Source organism: Mus pahari, chromosome 21, assembly GCF_900095145.1.
Source record: "Mus pahari chromosome 21, PAHARI_EIJ_v1.1, whole genome shotgun sequence".
Classification (NCBI taxonomy): Eukaryota; Metazoa; Chordata; class Mammalia; order Rodentia; family Muridae; genus Mus; species Mus pahari.
Window position 1 is genome coordinate 55,625,540 of NC_034610.1, and position 21,126 is coordinate 55,646,665.

Below are 21,126 nucleotides of genomic sequence, written 5' to 3' on the forward strand. Positions count from 1 at the left end.
CACTCTAAGGCATGCACCTCCCTCTGCCCTAGCTTGCTTCGTGGACCTTCCATATAACCATTCTTCTACAGGCATTTTCTCAACAATCCCTTACCATTCTATCAGTTCTAACCCCCTGCTTCCTGGATCTCCTTACTCTACATTTTTAAAAAATACATGCTTTAAATTTCATCATGGAACTTGGAGTTGCAACCTTCAGTGACCCTGCCTAGCATTTCTGAAACCTTTTTTTTGCTGTGGATTCACTGCCTTTCTAGAACTGCTTTCCCTTCTTGACGTCTATGGTATCAGACATAATTCACAAGCCAACTCTATTTGTTTAGTATTGAGATTCTGCTAGTTTCCTTAGAGCTGTGGTTCTCAATCTGTGCATCACGACCCCTTTGGAGGGTTGAACAACCCTTTAACAGGGGTTACCTCTCTTCCCTAGAAAACAGGCCAGTGGCACTTCATGTCTCTGTGAGGCTCGGGGTTTCCTCTAGAACTGAGGCCAGAGAAGCTATATGGTCATGACAATGAATGAAAATCTGCAAGTGATGAGGGTGAGGAGGTGGGGTGAGGGCATCTCCAGAAAGAGACCTGGGATAAGACAGGTGTGCAAGAACCAATGCGGGTGACCTTAGCTGTGACTCCCTATACTAGGGATATGAAACCTGAAGAGGCCATCTTCTATAGCCAGGCAAGAACCCCAGTGGAGCGATAGAAACCCACCCACAAAACATTCAACCCAAAATTAATCCTGTCTATAAGAAATGCAGGCATGGGGGATGGAGCAGAATATTAGAAACACTTAATACTATGGTTCCTGTTCGTGTGTCACTGTTTTTAGAGAAGCTTAATGCTGCTCCCTCTACACCCATTTCCCAAGTCAGAATGCATTTAGGGACACAAAGTTGTATGTCCGGAGTGTGTGAGCATGTGTAGGCATCGGGAAGAGGTTTGTGACTCTTCACAGGTGTCTGAGTGTCCTCATGGTTCCCTGTGCTGCCTGCAAGCTCCACTTTAGGGGTAAAGTACCCGCCTAACCCCACGGTGAGGCTGGGGAGCCGGGCTTACTCGGCACTACTTGGAAGGAAGAAAACGCCTAAAGATTAGTTTGTAAGAAAAACCGAAGCCATGTTTCGAGGACCTATGATACAAGTATTTCATCAGTTTGAAAGACATATGTCTGAAGTAGCCAGCTGTTTGGTTCTTTAATGATCGTGTTCACTTATTTGGCTGAGTAGATCAGGACCCTGGCATGAGACAGGAGGAAGGAAAAAGACACAATCACGATATTTTCTCCAGCAACAAATGAGATGTAAGTGAAAAACAGGGGCTCGTATATTTGTGGAAATATATTAGGGAAAGTGGACTATAGGATAAAAACAATGTGAGGCGGCAAGCAACAACAATCATAGCTGATAACATTATTTTTCTGAGCGACCAGACAAAAGAAAAGGCATAGAACTGATGAGTCTTCTTTGATCATTGTTTGGTGCAGTCTCCTTTACAAATCATGTATAGTCTATAGTTTAAAGATAAAAAACTAATTTTTTTATATATATAACAGAGGAAGCTGCATTTAGGATGAAAGAGATCTCTAACTACCCCCCCAACAAAAACTTTAAATAAAGTATTTTCCTTTAGAGAAAAGAAAAAGCACTTAGACTGTGATTTATTTTTTATTTTTCTCCAGAAGATTCCAAAGAAGCACCAGCTTCAAAGAAAGATAAAGGTGAGTTTGTTACATGTTGGTTATTTATACACTTTCTCTTAAGGATGAAATATTTTGCATTTTGTGGTTTGTTTGTTTTAGTGTAATGTTTTTGATCTCTTAGTACAGTTATTGGCATTTCTAGGTAACATTTATGTGATAGAAATATATTGATACTTTTATAAACTATACATTTCTTTGTGTATAAGGAAATAACTAGGATGGCATTATTTAAAAGTAATTATTAGATACATTTATTGGCAAATATGCAGAAACATTCTTTTAACACTCTCATGTATGAAGATAACTTGAACAAGTAGTGTGAATCTCTTATTTTATCAGGAACTGCTTTAAAAAAAAGTTAACTATAGTAAAAGCCTTCTCATAAAGGGAGAAACCAGAGAATTGAAAGAGGGAAAATAGGACCTGGACTCATATACATATACACATACATATGCACATATATACATACATACACATACATGCATAATACATATACATACATGCAACATATACATACACCACAAACATGTACATATACGCATATACATATAACATACACACATGTCACACACAAATACATATAAATACACACATGTACACATACATGCACCATTCACACACACACACACCCCACACTAATGCTTCTATTTGCTAATTGAAGATCACATTTCTTTTGTATTAGAAAAAATTCTAGTACTGACCTATCTTTCCCCTTTTCTACTTATCAGTTAAAATATGGTATACAAACTCTGAGTAAATAAAACAGTATGAAAAGTTTGCAATGAAAATCAAAAGGTGGCTCAAGTATATTTTGTTAGTGTTACCTCTGATTTAAAATTACTTCCACAGGATTCCATATGTGCCTGCAAGTCAGAATGTATAAAAGACCAATTGACTTTAATAACGTAACTTATAGTTATATTATTACATAAATAGTGTCTCTGATTTTTCACTTCAGATTAAATGTCTTTTTTCTCTAGTTTTCTTGAGATGTATTTATTAAATGCAAGCCTTTATATTAAGAACTTTATAATTAATTGTCTTAGAGAATCATGTGTGTGTGTGTGTGTGTGTGTGTGTGTGTGTGTGTGTGTGTGTGTGTGTATGTGTGTGGTGTGTTATGCCTTTCTGATTGTTTTTGTGTGCACATGGTTAGGTTCTTGTAGGTGTGTGCACATGCCTGTTGAAGCTACATTTCTATATCAGTGTTTTCCTCTATAGTTCTCCACCTTGATTTTTTGAGCAGGTGCTCATTGATTTGGGAAGACTAGCTGTGAGCCAGCTCCAGGAATCTTCCTGCTTCCTCATTCCTAGGATTAGGATTATAGCTGTACACCATGGCATGCTACCTTTATTCTTGCCAGCTAGACACAAGCCCTCATACTTACACACACTTAAATAACTAAACAATCTTACCAGTTGCTGTCTTAGAAAAGTCTAAGCACACGATAACATGTACTCCTAAGTGAAGCAGCTGAATATTTTATGACAGACAAATTTTTTATGATTTTGAAAAACTCCATAACTTTTCTCTGGTGAGCTATTTACCAACTTAATTTCCAACCAAGAAAGTAAAAAAAAGCTTCTTTTTCTCTGAGTACTTGCTTATTCAATATTGTTTTTTATGATATTCATTCTGACATGTTTTCTTATATTGACTCTTCATTTTTGTTCTTTTTAGAAGACATTGTTTGGTGCAGTCTCCTTTGCAAATCATGTATAGTCTATAGAATAAAGATAAAAATTAAACTTTTTTATATATAAAAAAGAGGAAGCTGCATTTAGGATGAGAGAGACCTCTAACTCCCCCCCAAAAAAAAAAAACACCTTTAAGTAAAGTATTTTCCGTTAGAAAAAACAAAAAGCACTTAGACTGTGATTTATTTTTTATTTTTCTCCAGAAGATTCCAAAGAAGCACCAGCTTCAAAGAAAGATAAAGGTGAGTTTGTTACATGTTGGTTATTTATACACTTTCTCTTTAGGATGCAGTATTTTGCATTTTATGGTTTGTTTGTTTTAGTCTAATGTTTTTGATCTCTTGGTATAGTTATTGGCATTTCTAAGTAACATTTATGTGATAGAAATATTTTGATACTTTTATGATTTTTTACACTATACATTTCTTTGTGTATAAGGAAATAACTAGGATGGCATTATTAAAAGTAACTATTAGATACATTTATTGAAATATTCAGAAACATCCTTTTAACATTATCATGTATGAAGATAACTTGAACAAGTAATGCAAATCTCTTATTTTATCAGGAACTGCTTTAAAAAATGTTAACAATAGTAAAAGCCCTCTCATAAAGGGAGAAACCGGATAATTAAAAGAGGGAAAATAGAACCTGGACACACATACATATACACATACATATGCACATATACACCTACCTATGCACATATTCACATACATACATATACATACATACACACACATACATAAATACATATACATACATGGAACATATACACACACCACACACACATACATATACACATATACATATACCATATACACATATCACACACATAAATATAAATACACACATGTACACATACATACACCACACACACACACACACACACACACACACACCACACTAATGCTTCTATTTGAAGATCACATTTCTTTTGTATCAGAAAAAAATTCTAGTACTGACTTATCTACCCCTTTTCCACTTATCAGTTAAAATATGGTATACAAACTCTGAGTAAATAAAACAGTATGAAAAGTTTGCAATGAAAACAGAAGATAGCTCAAGTATATTTTGTTAGTGTTATTTCTGATTTAAATTACTTCCATAGGGTTCCATATGTGCTTGCAAGTCAGAATGTATAAAAGACCAATTGACTTTAATAATATAACTTAGTTATAGTTATATCATTACATAAATAGTGTCTCTGATTTTTCACTTCAGAATAAATGTCTTTTTTCTCTAGTTTCCTTGAGATATATTTATTAAATGCAAGCCTTTATATTAAGAACTTTATAATTAGTTGTCTTAGAGAATCGTGTGTGTGTGTGTGTGTGTGTGTGTGTGTGTGTGTGTGTGTGTGTGGTGTTATGCCTTTCTGTTTGCTTCTGTGTGCACGTTTAGGTTCTTGCAGGTGTGTGCACATGCCTGGTGAAGCTACATTTCTATATCAGTGTTTTCCTCTATAGTTCTCTACCTTGATTTTTTGAGCAGGTGTTCATTGATTTGGGAAGACTAGCTGTGAGCCAGCTCCAGGAATCTTCCTGCTTCCTCATTTCTAGAATTAGGATTATAGTTGTGCACCACTTCTTTTTCTTTAAGTACTTGTTTATTCAATATTGTTTTTTATAATGTTGATTCTGACATGCTTTCTTATATTGACTATTCATTTTTTTCTTTTTAGAAGACTCCAAAGATGTCCCACATTCAAAGAAAGATAAAGGTGAGTTCCTTAACTTTTGCTCATGTATACACTTTCTCTCAACTCAGTGTTCTGCTTTAAGTTATTTGTTTTAGTCTAATATTCTTGATCTTTGTATAATTGTAGGCATTTCTGAGCAATGCATATGTGGTATGTTTGCTTTTTAGTAATTCTATATTATTTATGAATTATTCTTCTCCTGCATATTGAAGAAGAACTAGGTTGGCATTAATTACCAATACTTACCAGGTATATTTATTGCCTATTTTGGGGGGGTTGGTTATTTTTTATTGGATATTTTCTTTATTTACATTTCAAATGTTATCCCCTATCCTAGTTTCCCCTCTGAAAATTCCCTATCCCATCCCCCTGCTCCCCAACACACCCACTCCCATTCCTGGTCCTGGCATTCCCCTATACTGAGGCATAGAGCCTTCACAGGACCAAGGACCTCTCCTCCCATTGATGACCGACTAGGCCATCCTCTGCTACATATATAACTAGAACCACAAGTTCCACCATGTGTTTTCTTTGATTGGTGGTATAGTTCCAAGGAGTTCTGAGGTACTGGTTAGTTCATATTGATGTTCCTTCTATGGAGCTTCAGAGCCCTTCATCTCCCTGGGTACTTCCTCTAGCTCCGTCATTGAGGACCTTGTGCTCCATCCAATGGATGACTGTGAGCATCCTCTTCTGTATTTGCCAAGCACTGGCAGAGGCTCACAGGAAACAGCTATATGAGGCTACTCTCAGCAAGCTCTTGTTGGCATCTCTCTAGCGTCTGGGTTTGGTCATTGTTTGTGGGATAGATCCCCAAGTGGGGCAGTCTCCAGATGGTTGTTCCTTCAGGCTGTGTAGTACTCCATTGTGTAAATGTATCACATTTTCTGTATGCATTCCTCTGTTGAGGGACATCTGTGTTCTTTCCAGTTTCTGGCTATTATAATTAAGGCTGCTATGAACAGTTGAGCATGTGTCCTTTTGCAAAGCTTCTGTAAGGCAAAGACACTATCAGTAAGACCAAAAGGCAACCAACAAATTGGGCAAAGATCTTTACCAATTCTAAATCCAATTGGGGACTATTATCATATATATATATATATATATATATATATATATATATATATATATATAGAGAGAGAGAGAGAGAGAGAGAGAGAGAGAGAGAGAGAGAGAGCTCAAGAAGTTGGACTCCAGAAAAATAAACAACCCTATTTAAAAAATGGTGTACAGAGCTAAACAAAGAATTCTCAACTGAGGAATACCAGGTGGCTGAGAAGCATCTTTAAAAATGTTCCATATCCTTAATCATCAGGGAAATGCAAATCAAAACAATTCTAAGATTCCACCTCACACCAGTCAGAATGGCTAATATCAAAAATTCAGGTGACAGCAGATGCTGCTGAGGATGTGGAGAAAGAGGGACAGTCCTGAATCGAGAGCAGGATTTCAAGCTTGTACAACAACTCTGGAAATCAGTTTGGTGGTTCCTCAGAAAATTGTACATAGTTCTACTGGAAGATCCAGCAATACCACTCCTGGGCATATACCCAGAAGATGCTCCACAACTTAATAAGGACACATGCTCCACTATGTTCATAGCAGCCTTATTTATAATAGCCAGAAGCTGGAAAGAACCCAGATTATTTTTTAAATATCATTTTAAGGATAACAAATTATCACTTCATTGAGTGCAAAAGTATTATTTCATCAATAATTGTTCCTATTAAGAAAGGCACCTGTGGTAAAAGCCCTCTTCTAAAAGAAGAAAACAGAAAAGATAGGATAGAACACACACACACACACACACACACACACACACACACACACACACACCAAACATGGCTCATGCACTCAGAAAAAGGAAGGTTCTACTTCCAGGTTTCTAATATTAAGGAAGCACGTCCCAATGCCTGTCTCAGGAAAATGAGTGTTGAAACTAGCTTGTCCATTTTTGTCAGTGTCCTTTGCTGAGGAGCTCTCAGCTTCTGACTTTGGAACTGCTACAGCACAAGCACTTCTAACGTATTATGTGGATAGTAAGAGGTGACAAACTGTTCTTCTTGCTATGAAAGTATAAGATCTGTAACTTTTCCCATTAAAAATAGGAGAAGCATCGCCTTGAGTAAAGACACAGTCAGATAAATGGATATCTGTGCCTTGAAAAATCAAATTTGAATTGAAGCTTGTAATGAGATGTGTTACTGGAAAATGTATATATTATAGATAAGACTGACAATTGATTTAGCAGTTTAAAGATAAAGGGATTCTTTTTAAAACTAAAAATAGATCTACTACATCTTCTATCAGTTCCACTACTGAATATATATACAAAGGAGACAAATCATTATTACAAAATAATACCTGTACTTCCATATTAATTACATAGCTATAGTATACCAGTATATGAACCAAAATACCGGGTTGTTAGTGAAAGGTAAAGGAATTGTGGCATGTATATACACTGGATTATGATTTATCCAAAAACAAAACAACAACATCAACAAAGCAAAAAGCAAGCAAACAAAAGCATGGAATCTGATAACTATGTTAAGTGAAGTAAGACAAATGCCATCTAGCATCACTAAGATTTTAAAAGTAAATTTCAGTTGCGTGCAAGAAAAAAATGGTACATTTGTAATTAACTGGAGTTAACTGAAGAGAAGAAAAGAATGAGTTAGCTAAAAATCACCAAAGCTCACAAAGGAAGAATTCTGGTTTTCTATAACACCCTGGAGTAATACTGTTTAATACACAGTAATACTGAGTAATGCACAGTTTTTATAAAGAAAGTCTGAAATTAATCTAAATAAAAACTTGGAGTGTATAAGAATGGTATTTTCTGTCACTAAAATACTGTGCTCGATTATAGAAGATACAAAACCAATTGTATGCTACAGACCTCTGCATGTATTAATAATTCCCTTCTACTGTTTTACCTCTAGAAGTAACTGATGATGTATCTTCATCAAAGAAGCAAACACGTAAGTTTATAATTAAATTAAAAACAACTAACTCCTCCAATAATTATGATTCTAGTTAGATAATTAAACTTTAGAACCTCCAAAAACAGTACTAGTAGAAAACGATTTTCAGCACTGATCTGATGAAGTACCTTAAAGTTGATTATTTATATTTCAAATAGAAACTTGTCATTTTTGTTTCAGTCAAGAGGCATGGGGTTGAAATAACTCCAACTAATGGCTGAGGTGCCATTTGTCATAAGCTATTTGGCACGACCTGATCCTGGGTTCTCTACCTGAATATTGCTTAAATGTCTGTTACTGTCCGCAAGGTAACAGATTAGTTGAAGTGGAGTGCTGAAATTCTTTAAATAAACTATAAAAAAAGTGGAAATATTTTTAGATATTCAGTTGCTTGGATTCACTCTTGAAATTAATAGTTCCTTTTGATTTTCCTGTACATTTGGCAAACTTTTAAGAGTCAATGTCTGTAATCATTGATTCTAGAGTGTAATCAGTATTCACATGCAGTTCCAGAACTTGATGCTCAAGATAATCATTATCCCAGGGCTTTCAAGTGAGAAATTTTTGTTCATATTGTAAAGCAACACACAGGCACACACACACACACACACACACACACACACACACACACACCATCATCATCATCATCATCATCACCATCACCACCACCACCACCATCATCATCACTACACTAGAGCAAACAATTTTTAAAATAGAGCCAATAAGGCCATCACACATAATGCCTTAAATAAATAACCATTTATCTGAGAAAATAATTCTTATAGTATTTGCATGCTTTCCTTCATGCCTTCTGAAGGAATTGCTGAGGTGGCTTATTAATTGAGAGGTTTGGATTCCTACTATGCTGCGAATGTTGCTGGTGACGCTTCATACAATCAGACTGTGAGAAATATAAGAGCATAAACAATCTTGACATAATTATTTCATATATCAATGCAAAATCCATGAAAAAACAATTATGATATGAACTGCCATGCTCTTCCAATTATTGTTAATAATTTCAATTAGATTGTATCAATAGCTGAAATCTCTTATTTCAGTAATAAGCATTAAAATAGGACGCAATGTGTAGATAGTATCAATACTACTTTCCTGCTTACTCTACATTGCTAGTGTGAGAAATTGGGTGAAAATGCATGGAAAGTAGTTGTATTGTTTCTTATGTGAATATAAATTAGGACAAAATAAAAGGAAATGTAATTAAATTTCTCCAGGCACAATGGGTCATGTTTCTACTATCACTGCAGATACTGAGGCATGATGATTGTCTTGAGTTCAAAACACCCCTGTGCCAAACAGTAAGTAGCCCAGGCTAGCCGTTGTTACAGAGAAAAATCTTTCCTCAAAGAAAAAACATTCACATTAAAGTGTGATTAAAATAAATTAAATATTTGTGAAATATTGTTTAGTAAAATTTTGCACTTGTGGAATTTATTACATCAAGCATTCTTTTCACATTTTCATCTTAAAATAGCAGTTTTACATCCTGTTCTTCATGAATCTTTAATGTAGGTTCTAAAATTTTTAGAGCTAATGATATTTTTGCTAAAGCTCTTTCAACTTGAGTTAGATGCATGTGCCTGAACAGTGTCTTCATCTGCAAAGGTTTAACTTAGACGACATATATGAAGATGCTCTTGAGTTTTATCACCAGTTGTTTATTTCTCCCTGACTCTGGCAACATTTTGCTACCTCCATCTGATGTATACTAGCACTTACAGTTTCAAAGGCTTTAGGGAAAGAGGACTTGTGCCACAAAGGTACAACAAAATAGAAGAAGAGCTAATTTTTGAAAATGATTAGCCAGTTATTAAGGCTAAGCAATGTCTCTTCACTTGAATCAAAAGATACCCTTCATGTGACTCGGTACTTGGGAGGTTGAGGAAAAAGAAATTTTGTGAGACCAGCCTAAGAAGTATTAATACTATTAATACTTGTTTCCACTTTCTTACCATACTTCATTTCATTCATACAAACGTGGCCATCTTCCTATATCCTATATATCATTCTCTTCAATCATTATTTTCCTGTGGGCCTTCAGCAAAATTCCTATGATTGTTTGCAATAATGTGCATGAATACAATAGAAAATAACACAGACTCAGTAAGTGTCTTGTGATTATAGGAGAGGTATTTGAACACAACTGCCTCCAGGGATACCTGGTTCAATATCCACAGCTCAGGTTCTGCCCATAATATTTTGCACCATGTTCCTTAAAAATAATTATATTTACTTATTTATGAGGAGGTGGGGAAGAGGAATCTTAGTTTGTCAATCTCAGAAGACACTGTATTAGGATTTGATTCCCTTGTTTCATCATGTGGGACCTGGACCTTGAACTTAGATAGTCAGTATTGACAATGAATACCTTTACACACTGAGTCATCTCGCTGGCATTATGCCATATTCATCTCATTTTTCTGTGTTATTCTATATGTGAAGCATCTGCCTTAGAGTATTGCCTGAAGAAAAAAAACAGGCTTCCTCAATAGATCTCATGAGTCCAGAATAAAGAATAATGGAATAACTCACTACTTTAGCACACACACACACACACACACACACACACACACACACACACAAAGCATTCTATATTGGTTTATTTACTTTTTTTTAGTATCCCATTATGATTTTTGTTTTCTTGACTCTCTGTATAAAGAAGTCATGTCTCAAGAAAGTTCAGTTCTCTTCAGAAGTCAGGGACTATGTCTACTGTAGTGTATAGCCTCAGTGAGCCTCTTGTGTTACTATACAAGTACTAATTGTTTATAACAAAAATCATACTCTCTCCCTTAGGTCCCATCAGTTTCTTCCAATGTGTCTACTTGAATGGGTACAATGGCTATGGGTTTCAGTTTCCTGTCACTCCTGTCCATCAACCTGGAGAGAACCCTGGCAAAACAAACTCTCCAGGACAGAAGCAGCAAGAACAATAGACACCCATGCATGACCCTGACAACTGCTTTTACATGGTGAAAGTGGAATGTTCTCTTTTGTCCACAGTGGCACAGGCAATCAAAACTATCTGATGCTGAGATTTCATTGTAAACATTTTGCCTGGCATAAAGAGATGACATAGACAAAGGAATTGACTAATAAGCAAATGTGTTCAGGGTCTAATACTTGAGAATTTTCATTTGTGTCTGTTGCTATAGGAGGATACTTACATTAAGCTCCTTCTAGCTGTTATAAGGCAGTATGTTCATTAAAGTTTACTTTTAAATATAATTGGCACAATTACAAAATGAGATTTATGACTTCAGGTAGGTAATTTTTAAATTGGTAACAGACTGTATTCTAATTTTAAATAGTACAGGAACATATATAAAAATTATTCTTCTGCATCATGTGGGTAGGCACAGCTTACCCAAAAAACCTATGTGTATCATTATATTCACTTCTGTTTCTAGTTCAGTTATGGCAAGACTCTACATAGGTATATCTTACACCAGAGTGCTCTAAATCCCTTGCAGTATTCTTAATGATCAGATTATCTAAAAGATGGGACATGACAAAGAGTTAGTGCTTGTTGGATCTTATCTTTGAGGTTGTCTTGGGCTATGCTTAAGACATTCTCTCTTGTGGACATATACTTGCAGTTAAGCACATTTGATAAATAACTTGTTTAATATACAAGTTAATGAGATATGAAATTTTCACATTTCTCCAGATTGTGCCCCAGTAAATCCATCACCTGGATGAAGATTTAGTTCAAACAGTAACTATGGTTGGCCAATTCAAACATAGTTATTCTTCAATACATACTTTCTGTGAGAGTAAATGATTTCTTTATGAAATGGAAACAATACAAATGGCATAAAACTTTAAGTGAGATATTTTGGGCCTATACATGTTCATCAGATGTCTTACTTTCTTTTGGCTAATTGAACATTAATGCCTGTTAAATGAATGGCAGTTTTTAACTTACTTGTCCATTCATCACAGAAAATGACTGTTGAGAATGTTCATCTTTTTGGTAATACAAACACTGGATTTTCATGAACTTTTCTTATCAACTCTAGAAAACATGATTGTACCTTTTCATCATGTTTCTACTTGTAGCTGAACTTATGACAAATTAACTCACAAAACAACTTGTGTTACCATTTCTGACACTATCATAAGCTCAGTTAATGCTGAGCTACTGACTTTGTGAACTAGCTGTGTGATTGGTTTTCAAGCACTGCAGCCAAACATAGTTCTTGAGGTCTAAGACAAAAGTCCATTTTATCGATATTCAGGTAGGATATGGACCATATATGATGGAATGTCGGTGACTTTTGTAAGAAAGTTAGCTTCAACCAGATGCTGACAGACTGAATTCACACCAAAAAAAATGACAACACTACAATGAACTAGATTAATGGAGCCATTTGGAGGGGAAGGAGTACATAATTGACCAGAGCTTCATTCAGCAATTCAAACTTACAAGTAGAACGGTGGATAACGTGTTCTACTTAGTTGCAGTTTCACTAATTTCCTGAGAATGGAACAGAGAATAAATGTGTTTTAAAAGACATACTACAGAATGGGTTATCCACTAAGTTATTATCTTTCAATGACTATGTACTTAGTCTTTCTATACTGTGTCAGATAATAGACCATGTAACATAGTATAGCAATAGATTTTGCTTCATGTTATTCTGGCACAGTAAATAACATTCAAAAAATGCATTATATGTATTAGGTCTGTATCTACAGACTTCAAAGAACCTTCAAAACAAACAGCTCAGTACTTCACAGAGTTACTCTGTAGATAAAGTGTCTTAATATGGGTTTGTTTGAAATCAGTTTTTGAAATGATGTTTTTGGAGATTACATTAATCTTATCTCCATAAACTTTTAAATAGCATCATCTAATTTCTTTATGAAACAAATTGACAAAATATAATAAATGTTATTGTAAATTTGGGTGTGAGTTAGAGAAAAAATATGGTGTAATTGTTAACAATAGTTGTTAAGGTTTGTCTACAATTTCAATGACTAGTATAATTTGAAAAAATATCTAAAGTGTCATCTGTTATATTTTTACATTAGTAAACTACTTCTGACTCTTGAGTTTAATGGTTTGTATCTTGAAAAGAAAAGGCATGAATAGTTAATTTTTCATTTTAAAATTTCTTTCATGATTTATCACATATTGGTCAAAATATGTAAATAGCTTCTTTTTTTTTTTTTTTTTGCTTTGTCTGGTGGGATTGAGTCCTCCCTATTCCTACATACTCTCATCTTTTATCCATCTTGGTATTTGAAAATACTAAGCAGTAAGAACATTTATTTTAACCCATTTTTCTTAGTACTCTATAGTTATATAACTTTTGCTCATCATTTTTCAAATATAACCAAAGTTATTTTGTGTGTTTTCCTCATGAAAAGGACCTCTCTGTGGACCCATTCTGATATATTCTTCTCTAAACTCCTCAGGGAAATATTTCAGAATTGTTACTGCATGTGTAAGAACTCTGCCTATTTCCTTGAATAATCTTTTTGAATAAAAAGACAAGATGAATAACAGATATTGTTGGTAGAAAACTAAGAACTCATCTATTCCAGTTAACATCTTCAGGAAATGAAAATACAAGAGATATAAAATGATATTTTTTTTTAAAAAAAAGATCACCATTTTTAAATGGGTCAATGTAAGAAATGTATTCAGTAACTAGTCATGTCTAATTTCTATTGCACTAATAGTGAGTAGAATTAAAAAGAGAGGCTAACCTTCATAATCATGGCTTCAGAAGAAGAGATAACTGTGGATTTTTGTGGAACATGTAGAAGTCCTTTCAAAGCTAGGATTTGAACCTTAGCTAATTCTAATTGTCCATCCTAACTTCTTGGGGTATTTTTAAATTTTTTGTATTACTTGAAAATTATATTTGCATTGTCCATGTACCTGCATAAAGTAGTATAACTGAATTAAAGGTACTGCAGAAAACATAATCAGAATATAAATCCCTTAGAGTTGAAATTATGGGATGTCATGGGCTCCACATTATGGATACTGGGCGCCAACCTCTGTTTCTCTAGAAGAGCACCATATACTCTAAGAGTTTAACCACCTCTCTGTACATTTCAGCTTTTATAACAAATGCAGACTGTTTTTTCTAAGAGCCTCCAAATTTATCTTTAGAATCATAATCAGTGTTGTAATCAGACTTACTTTTTTCTGCTCAAAAGCTGAGAAATGTCTGTCATGTTCCTTCTACATTATGTGACACAAAGAAAATGGACCCTAGAGAAGCTAGGGAACAGAATAGTGGTACTTTGTTTATCAGAAGGTTATGTTGTGTTATGTTATAACCTTTTGTTATCTGAGTATCTTTTTGTTATTTGAAAACTCCTTAAGACATGGGAACTCAGCACAACTTTCTATGAATTCTTCTTGCTGAGATTTTTTCAGTATTGTGTCTGTGTTCTACAGTTTCTTTACCCTTCATTAATCATATATGCCTAGAAAAATCCAGATATTCCTGAAGGAACTTTCCTTTGTGTACAAAATAAAGAGCTTTAGCACCCACAAGCTATTTAACTATATAAAATCTTATTAGTCATTTCAATCAAAACTCCAAAATGTGTGTGTATGTGTTTGTGTGTATGTGTATGTGTGTGTGTGTGTGTGTGTGTGTGTGTAGCTGGCCCTATGGCAGCCATACAATAGTATAAATTGGATTATTGAATTGTGTGTAGTTGGGAACAAGCCAATTTAAGGCCTAGTTATTAATTAGTTGATAAATAAATAAGCTTCTATGTCATTATTCAGGAAATGTGGTATATATAGAAAAGCCCAAATGGGTACAAAAGTGCTGTGGCACAAACCCTTGTACACCCGGGGCCACCAACTCTGATGCTAGAACAACACTGATGATCACTTCTATGCTTCTCTGTATCAATACAAAATGAAAACAAAAATCTCACCACCACACCCATGTCTTCATCTCTTGGTAAAAAAGCACCCTGTGCAATAATCATGTTGTTAAGACTCTTCAACTTTTTTCCAATTTTTTTATTAGGTATTTTCTTCATTTACATTTCAAATGTTATCCCAAAAGTCCCCTATACCCTCCCCCCACCCTGCCCCCTTACTCACCCACTTCAACTTCTTGACCCTGGTGTACCCCTGTACTGGAGCATATAGAGTTTGCAAGACCAAGTTGACCCAGATGTACCCTACTCTGAAAACCTAATGTAGCTAAGTGACATAAATCAGGGTAACACATGAAAATCAGAACGTTTAGAGTGAAACACAAAGATGGGAGCATTGCCACTAGCAAACACAATTTTTCTTTTTAAAGTAACCGCTGTTATATGCTTTCATGAATTGCATAAAACCAATGACAACAGAATTATCCTTCACTCCATTTGATCAGCACTCTGAATAAAAAGCTAAGATGGAACAGGGACTCACATATCCCAAAGTCACTGACATAAACTTAGTAATAAATTATAGGGCTCAGAGTGTTCCAGCCATCTGTTCAAAGGTTAGGGCTGAAATAAATACCAACTATAGAGTCTCTAAATCTGTAGCATTCTATTTTGCTTAAGAAAGAAGTTACATCATCACCCAACCTCCTCCTTTCAGTCTCAATATCTTCCTCTGTCTCAATCTATCTGCCTGTCTGTATTACTCTCTCATACACACACACACACACACACACACACACACACACACACACACACAGTTAAATGCTGATCTTGTATATTATAAACATGGATATAGCTGATATAGAAGTTGTACTCTTCAGACTACAGGCAATGTTTTCTACTAATAGGAGACATACTAAGTTCCTTTTCTGTTTTAGAGATAGGGTTTCTCCATGTAGTCTTGGCTTTACTGGATTTCTTTCTGTAGACCAGGCTGTCCTCAAACTCACAGAGATCCACCTGCCTCTACTTCCCAAGTGCTAGGGTTAAAGACATGCCTACCACACCCAACTAGTTTCTATAGTCTTAAGAAGGGGGAGTGCAACTAGTACACACATTGTTTTAAAATCAAAATAGTTTTAGAAATGAAGATTAAGCATTCTCTCATTCTGTTCCTGCTGGCTCTATTCCCTGTTCTGTCTTTTTAAATCCTACAGCTAGTCCTGATTATAGTCATGTTTTCACTTAATAATGCTGCACAAAATGCAAGTGCATTCTTACTTTTTTCTTACTAAAATATTCCATTTAAGAAACACATTTACCTCCTTTTCTGAACAACATGGACTAGATTACGTGTCCATATCAGTGTATAAAGAGCTTAATTGAGAAATATAGACAAAGGAACAGATTAGTCTCCTGTCCATAGTATCATGTAAGCATTTCAAATACAAAACTACACACATCTAAGAAATTACAGCCAGAGCAAAATATAGCACACTAATAGCACATCCAAAGCCTCATTTGTATTCTATTCATGCCTCCTTGGCAACCATCCTGGTATCTATCATCATAGAATTTACTCTGCATAAAATTTCACTTTCATATGCATAAAATAGTAAACGTTATACTTTCTATGCCAAATTTCTTTCTCAATATTACACATTAAAGAAAAATATATTTTAGTGCAAATACAAGTAATTTATCCCTCATCATTGTCTCAAATACTAAAAGAATTATTTATGTGATCTATTATGTGGGAATTAGGTTGGTGCAAGATTTGTCTATTAAAATAACACATTAAAGATACACATCAATGTATTCACTGTATTTACTATAAATAAGACATTGTATATATGTTTGCAATGGCTATGATTTTAAGTATGGCAATACTCACCTATACTGATAAAAATTTTCTAACTAGTTGTTACTAGTGAAACTGAATTAGCATAGTGTAAAAGTCCCCATTCCTTGACACCTTTGCAATTACTTACTAGCCTCTTATTTAACCAACTTCAATGTATGAAAATAAACATGATTATCTATTTAAATTAGTTTCCCCAATGACTGGTGATCTAGAGAATTGTCTACCATCTGTATTAATAACTTGAGTAGCCTACTTGATATACAGCGCAAGATTTTCTTTTTACTGTTGCTAGTTGGATTTTTGTCACTTATTATAATATAGGAATCCCTGTTTTTGTTTTAAGTCCTTAATTTGACATCAGTATTACAGATGCATTCTCTAATCTGGCCTTTTAATTATTTTTAAAGTCTTAAACTAAAAATAACCTGGTAATATTATCCTCTAAAAACAGTGCATTTTACCTAAAATTAATACATGTTTCTTCTAAACTAGTAAGGAAATCATTTCTCAATCTATAAGAATTCCGTAGTCTACTTGTCTGACAACTCCTAGTGAGTAGTCATCTGAATATGGGATTCACAAGGCCCTACAAGCTTGTGAAGAATAACAATACATCATTCAAGTAATTATGTCACTGGTGCCTAATACAGAGGCTAATTCGCAGCCCTACTAATTTTCATATTGTATAAATATATAGTATAATGAAGGTATTAACTTTTCATTACATTAATTTTAAGCATGATTCCTGTATATACTAACCATTCTCTGTGTAAAACCACAAACCTGAACATTTTCTGCACTACCACTTTCTCAGTCATACCAGCATGTCCTGTTTTAGAGGGAGTCTAAGAACTAATTTTGGATAGCAAGGAAAGAGGTAACATACTAAGAATGATGATTTTCAAATCACCTGAGTTCTCAAACATAAGATCTTTGACAATCTCTCTTTGAGATCCTGGCTGTCTTAGATCCCTCCCATTGTCACTCAAGACTTGAGATAGAAGACATAGCTAATATGTCTTCTTAATTTTGAAAAAAAAAACTATTCCATATTTAAAAAAAATAAAGTCAAGTTCATCACTTTTGACTTCATTTGGGACTTCAATAATTCACATTTTCTAGTCATTTTTCTCCTTACTCTCGGTCCATGAGCAACTTAGTCTCTGAGATTAAGTTTCTGAAGAAGAACATAATAAGATGTGTTTAGTACCACTTTTTTCAGAGCCAAATGGATCTGGAATCTTAGTCAACCATAATGTCACTGGCTAAGCACTGACAGACAGGCCAGCCTGTTCTCAGCCCAGCAGACTCTCTGACTCAGTGCTCTGAAATTGCTCTCTCCTCCTGGCTCCCTAAGTCACCATGGCTGGCTGTTGCCACGCCTGCCCCATGCTTCCAAATTCCCATGTCTGGCTTGGGTGCACTCTTGCACAGCCATGCTCTGCCGCAGTTACCTTTCTCTCTGGAACCCAGTTGAGTCACCCGTGTAAAGAAAAACACCACACAACCTTAGTTTAGAATCAGTAGGTAACACAATCGTTAGGTGCAGAACCTAGCATCCTAATTTTATAAACTAATCTATGTTATAAATCCTTCTATGGATGATCTTGGTGCATTTGCCACTCAAACTGACAGTCTCCAGTTTCCTACATCGTGCCTGCCTCCGTTCCTTGTTCTTGCAGTCCAAAAGAGCTGTTCCTTTCTGGTGTATTTGCTCTTCCTCTTCCCAACCGGGAAGTCCTGCCTACTCGCCCAGTGATTGGTCCCTTGTAATATTAATTCATTAGGGGAAAGTTCCTCCACACTCTGGGGCCCTTAATCATTCCCCCAACTCTTCCAAGAGAATCCCTGAGAACTGACTAATGCTTAGCTGTGGGTCCCTGCATCTGTTTCAATCAGGTTCTGGGTGGAGCCTTTCAGAGGATAGTTAGGCTAGGTTCCTCCCTGCAAGCATAACAGAATATTATTAATAGTCTCTGCGACTGGTATTTGCACAGTGGGTCTCAAGTTGGGTTGGCTTTTGTTTGATCATTCTTCTGCTTCATCTTTCTCCCTGCAATTCTTGTAGACAGGACAATATAGGATCAAAAGTTTTGTGAGCGGATTGGTGTCATTATCCCTCCACTAGTGGTCGTGCCTGGCCATTTAGGTTCCATATCCTCACTGCTAGGTTTCTTGTAAAGTCACTCCCATAGACTCCTGGAGCTTCCCCCATCCCAGGTTGCTAGCACATCCTAGAGTTGCCCCCTCCAGCCCCACAAACACTAACAACCAATTTCCATTCATTCTCCAAGCCCATGTCCCTCTCTCCTTTTCTCTTCCCACACCTGATCCTGAACACTCCCCAACGTACATTTCCATTATCTCTCCCACATAGTTCCCTCCATGTATATGCCCATAATGACTCTTTTATTTCCCCTTCTAAGTGATGTACAAGCATTCTTGCTTAAGTCTTCTTGGTTAACTTCTTTGATTCTGTGGAGTATAGTGTCAGTATAGGAATAGTATAGTAATATCCACTTATAAGTACATGCCATGCATGTCTTTTGGGGACTGAGTTACCTCACTCAGGATGGTATTTTCTACTTCCATCCGTTTAGCTGCAAGATTCGTGATTTCCTTATTACTTGATCAAGGTGGATGGTGTTTTTGATGTGATCTTGGATTTAGTTTTAAAGTATTTTATTTATTACTTTTGCTCTTTGCTAAATATTTGTGTGGTTTAGATATCAGGGTTACTGTGGCCTCCGAATGATTTTGGCAATATTTCTTCTGTTTTTCTTTTGTGGAATGATTTGAGGAATATTGGTATTAGTTCTTCTTTGAAAATCTAGTAGAACTCAGTGCTTACATAATCTTACCCTGGCTTTTTTTTTTTTTTTTTTTTGCAGGGGTGGGGTGCGGACTTTTAATGACTGCTTCTATTTCTTTCAGGGTTATAGAGCTGTTTAAATAGTTTACCTGATTTTGATTTAACTTTGGCAAGTTGTACCTATTTAGAAAATCATCCATTTCATTTAGGCTTTTGGAGTAAGACCTAATGATAATTTTAATTTCCTCAGGGTCTGTTGCTACATCTCTCTTTTCAATTACAGTTTTCTTTATTTGGATACTGTACTCTGCCTGTTAGTTTGGCTAAGGATTAAATCTTCTTGATTTTCACAAAGAACCAGTTCTTGTTTCTTACTGTTGTTGTTGGATTGGATTTTTTGTTTTTGTTTTGTTTTTATTTTTGGATTGTTTGCTTGCCTTTTGTTTGTTTGTTATTTTTTGTTTGATTCTTGGTATTGTTCTCTTCATTTTTTTTATTTCTTTATTGGTTGTTTTATTTATTTACATTTCAAATGTTATCCCCCGTACAGGTTTCCCCCCTGAAAATCCCCTATCTCATACACCTTACCCCCTGCTTCTGTGAGGGTGTTACCCCACTCACCCATCTACTCCCAAGCATTGTCCTACTATTGGGCATCTAGCCTTCACAGGGACCAAATGCCTTTCCTCCCACTGATGCCAGATAAGTCCATTGTCAACTACACATGCAGCTAGAGCCATGGGTCCCTCTTAGTCCTTGGGTGCTTTTGCAGGTCTGGTTGGTTGATATTGTTGTTCTTCCTATGGGGTTGCAAACCCCCTCGGCTCCTTCAGTCCTTTAGTAACTCTTCCATTAGGGTCCCAGTGCTCAATCTGATGGTTGGCTGCAAGCATCCACATCTGTATTGGTCAGGCTCTGGCAGAGCCTCTCAGGAGGCAGCTATATCAGGCTTCTGTCAGCAAGCACTTCTTGGCATCAGCAATAATGTCTTGGTTTGGTGGCTGCATATGGGATGGATCCCCAGGTGGGGCAGTCTCTGGAAAGCCCTTCTATCAGTCTCTGCTCCAATCTTTGTCCCTGTATTTCTTTTATACAAGAGCAATTCTGGATTAATAATTTTGAGATGAGTGGGTGGCCCCATCCCACAAACAGGCGCTGTGCCTAACCTCTGGATATGGTCTCTATAGGTTCTTTGTCTTCTTTGTTGGGCATTTCAGCTAGTGTCATCCCTGTTGTATCCTGGGAGCCTCTTGCTTTCCTGGCATCTGAGTGGCTACCCCAGTTCCCCATCCCCCACTGCTACACATGTCTGTTCAGTTCAATTTCCTGGCCCTCTGTACTTCTCCTCCCATACCTGGTCCTGCTCCCCTTTTTTCTTCTGCCTCCTCTCTCCCTCCCAAGTTTCTCCCTCCCTCTACCTTCTGTAATTATTTTGTTTCCTCTTCTAAGTAGGACTGAATCATCCATACTTTGGTCTTCCTT

The 21,126-nt window shown here is 35.9% G+C and overlaps 1 protein-coding gene and 1 pseudogene across 1 annotated transcript in view; both read left to right on the forward strand.

Moving 5' to 3' along the window:
- Trdn (triadin) overlaps positions 1–14,617 on the forward strand; it is a 398,410-nt gene extending 383,793 nt beyond the window's left edge. Inside the window, exons 35-39 of the mRNA XM_029532915.1 lie at positions 1,679–1,717; positions 3,604–3,639; positions 5,082–5,120; positions 8,045–8,083; positions 10,904–14,617. Coding sequence (XP_029388775.1) covers positions 1,679–1,717; positions 3,604–3,639; positions 5,082–5,120; positions 8,045–8,083; positions 10,904–11,043 — 293 coding nt within the window. The 3' untranslated portion in view covers positions 11,044–14,617. The remainder of the gene's footprint in view (positions 1–1,678; positions 1,718–3,603; positions 3,640–5,081; positions 5,121–8,044; positions 8,084–10,903) is intronic.
- Positions 1,117–1,447, forward strand: LOC110338143 (annotated as a pseudogene).
- Positions 14,618–21,126: the final 6,509 nt, after the last annotated feature.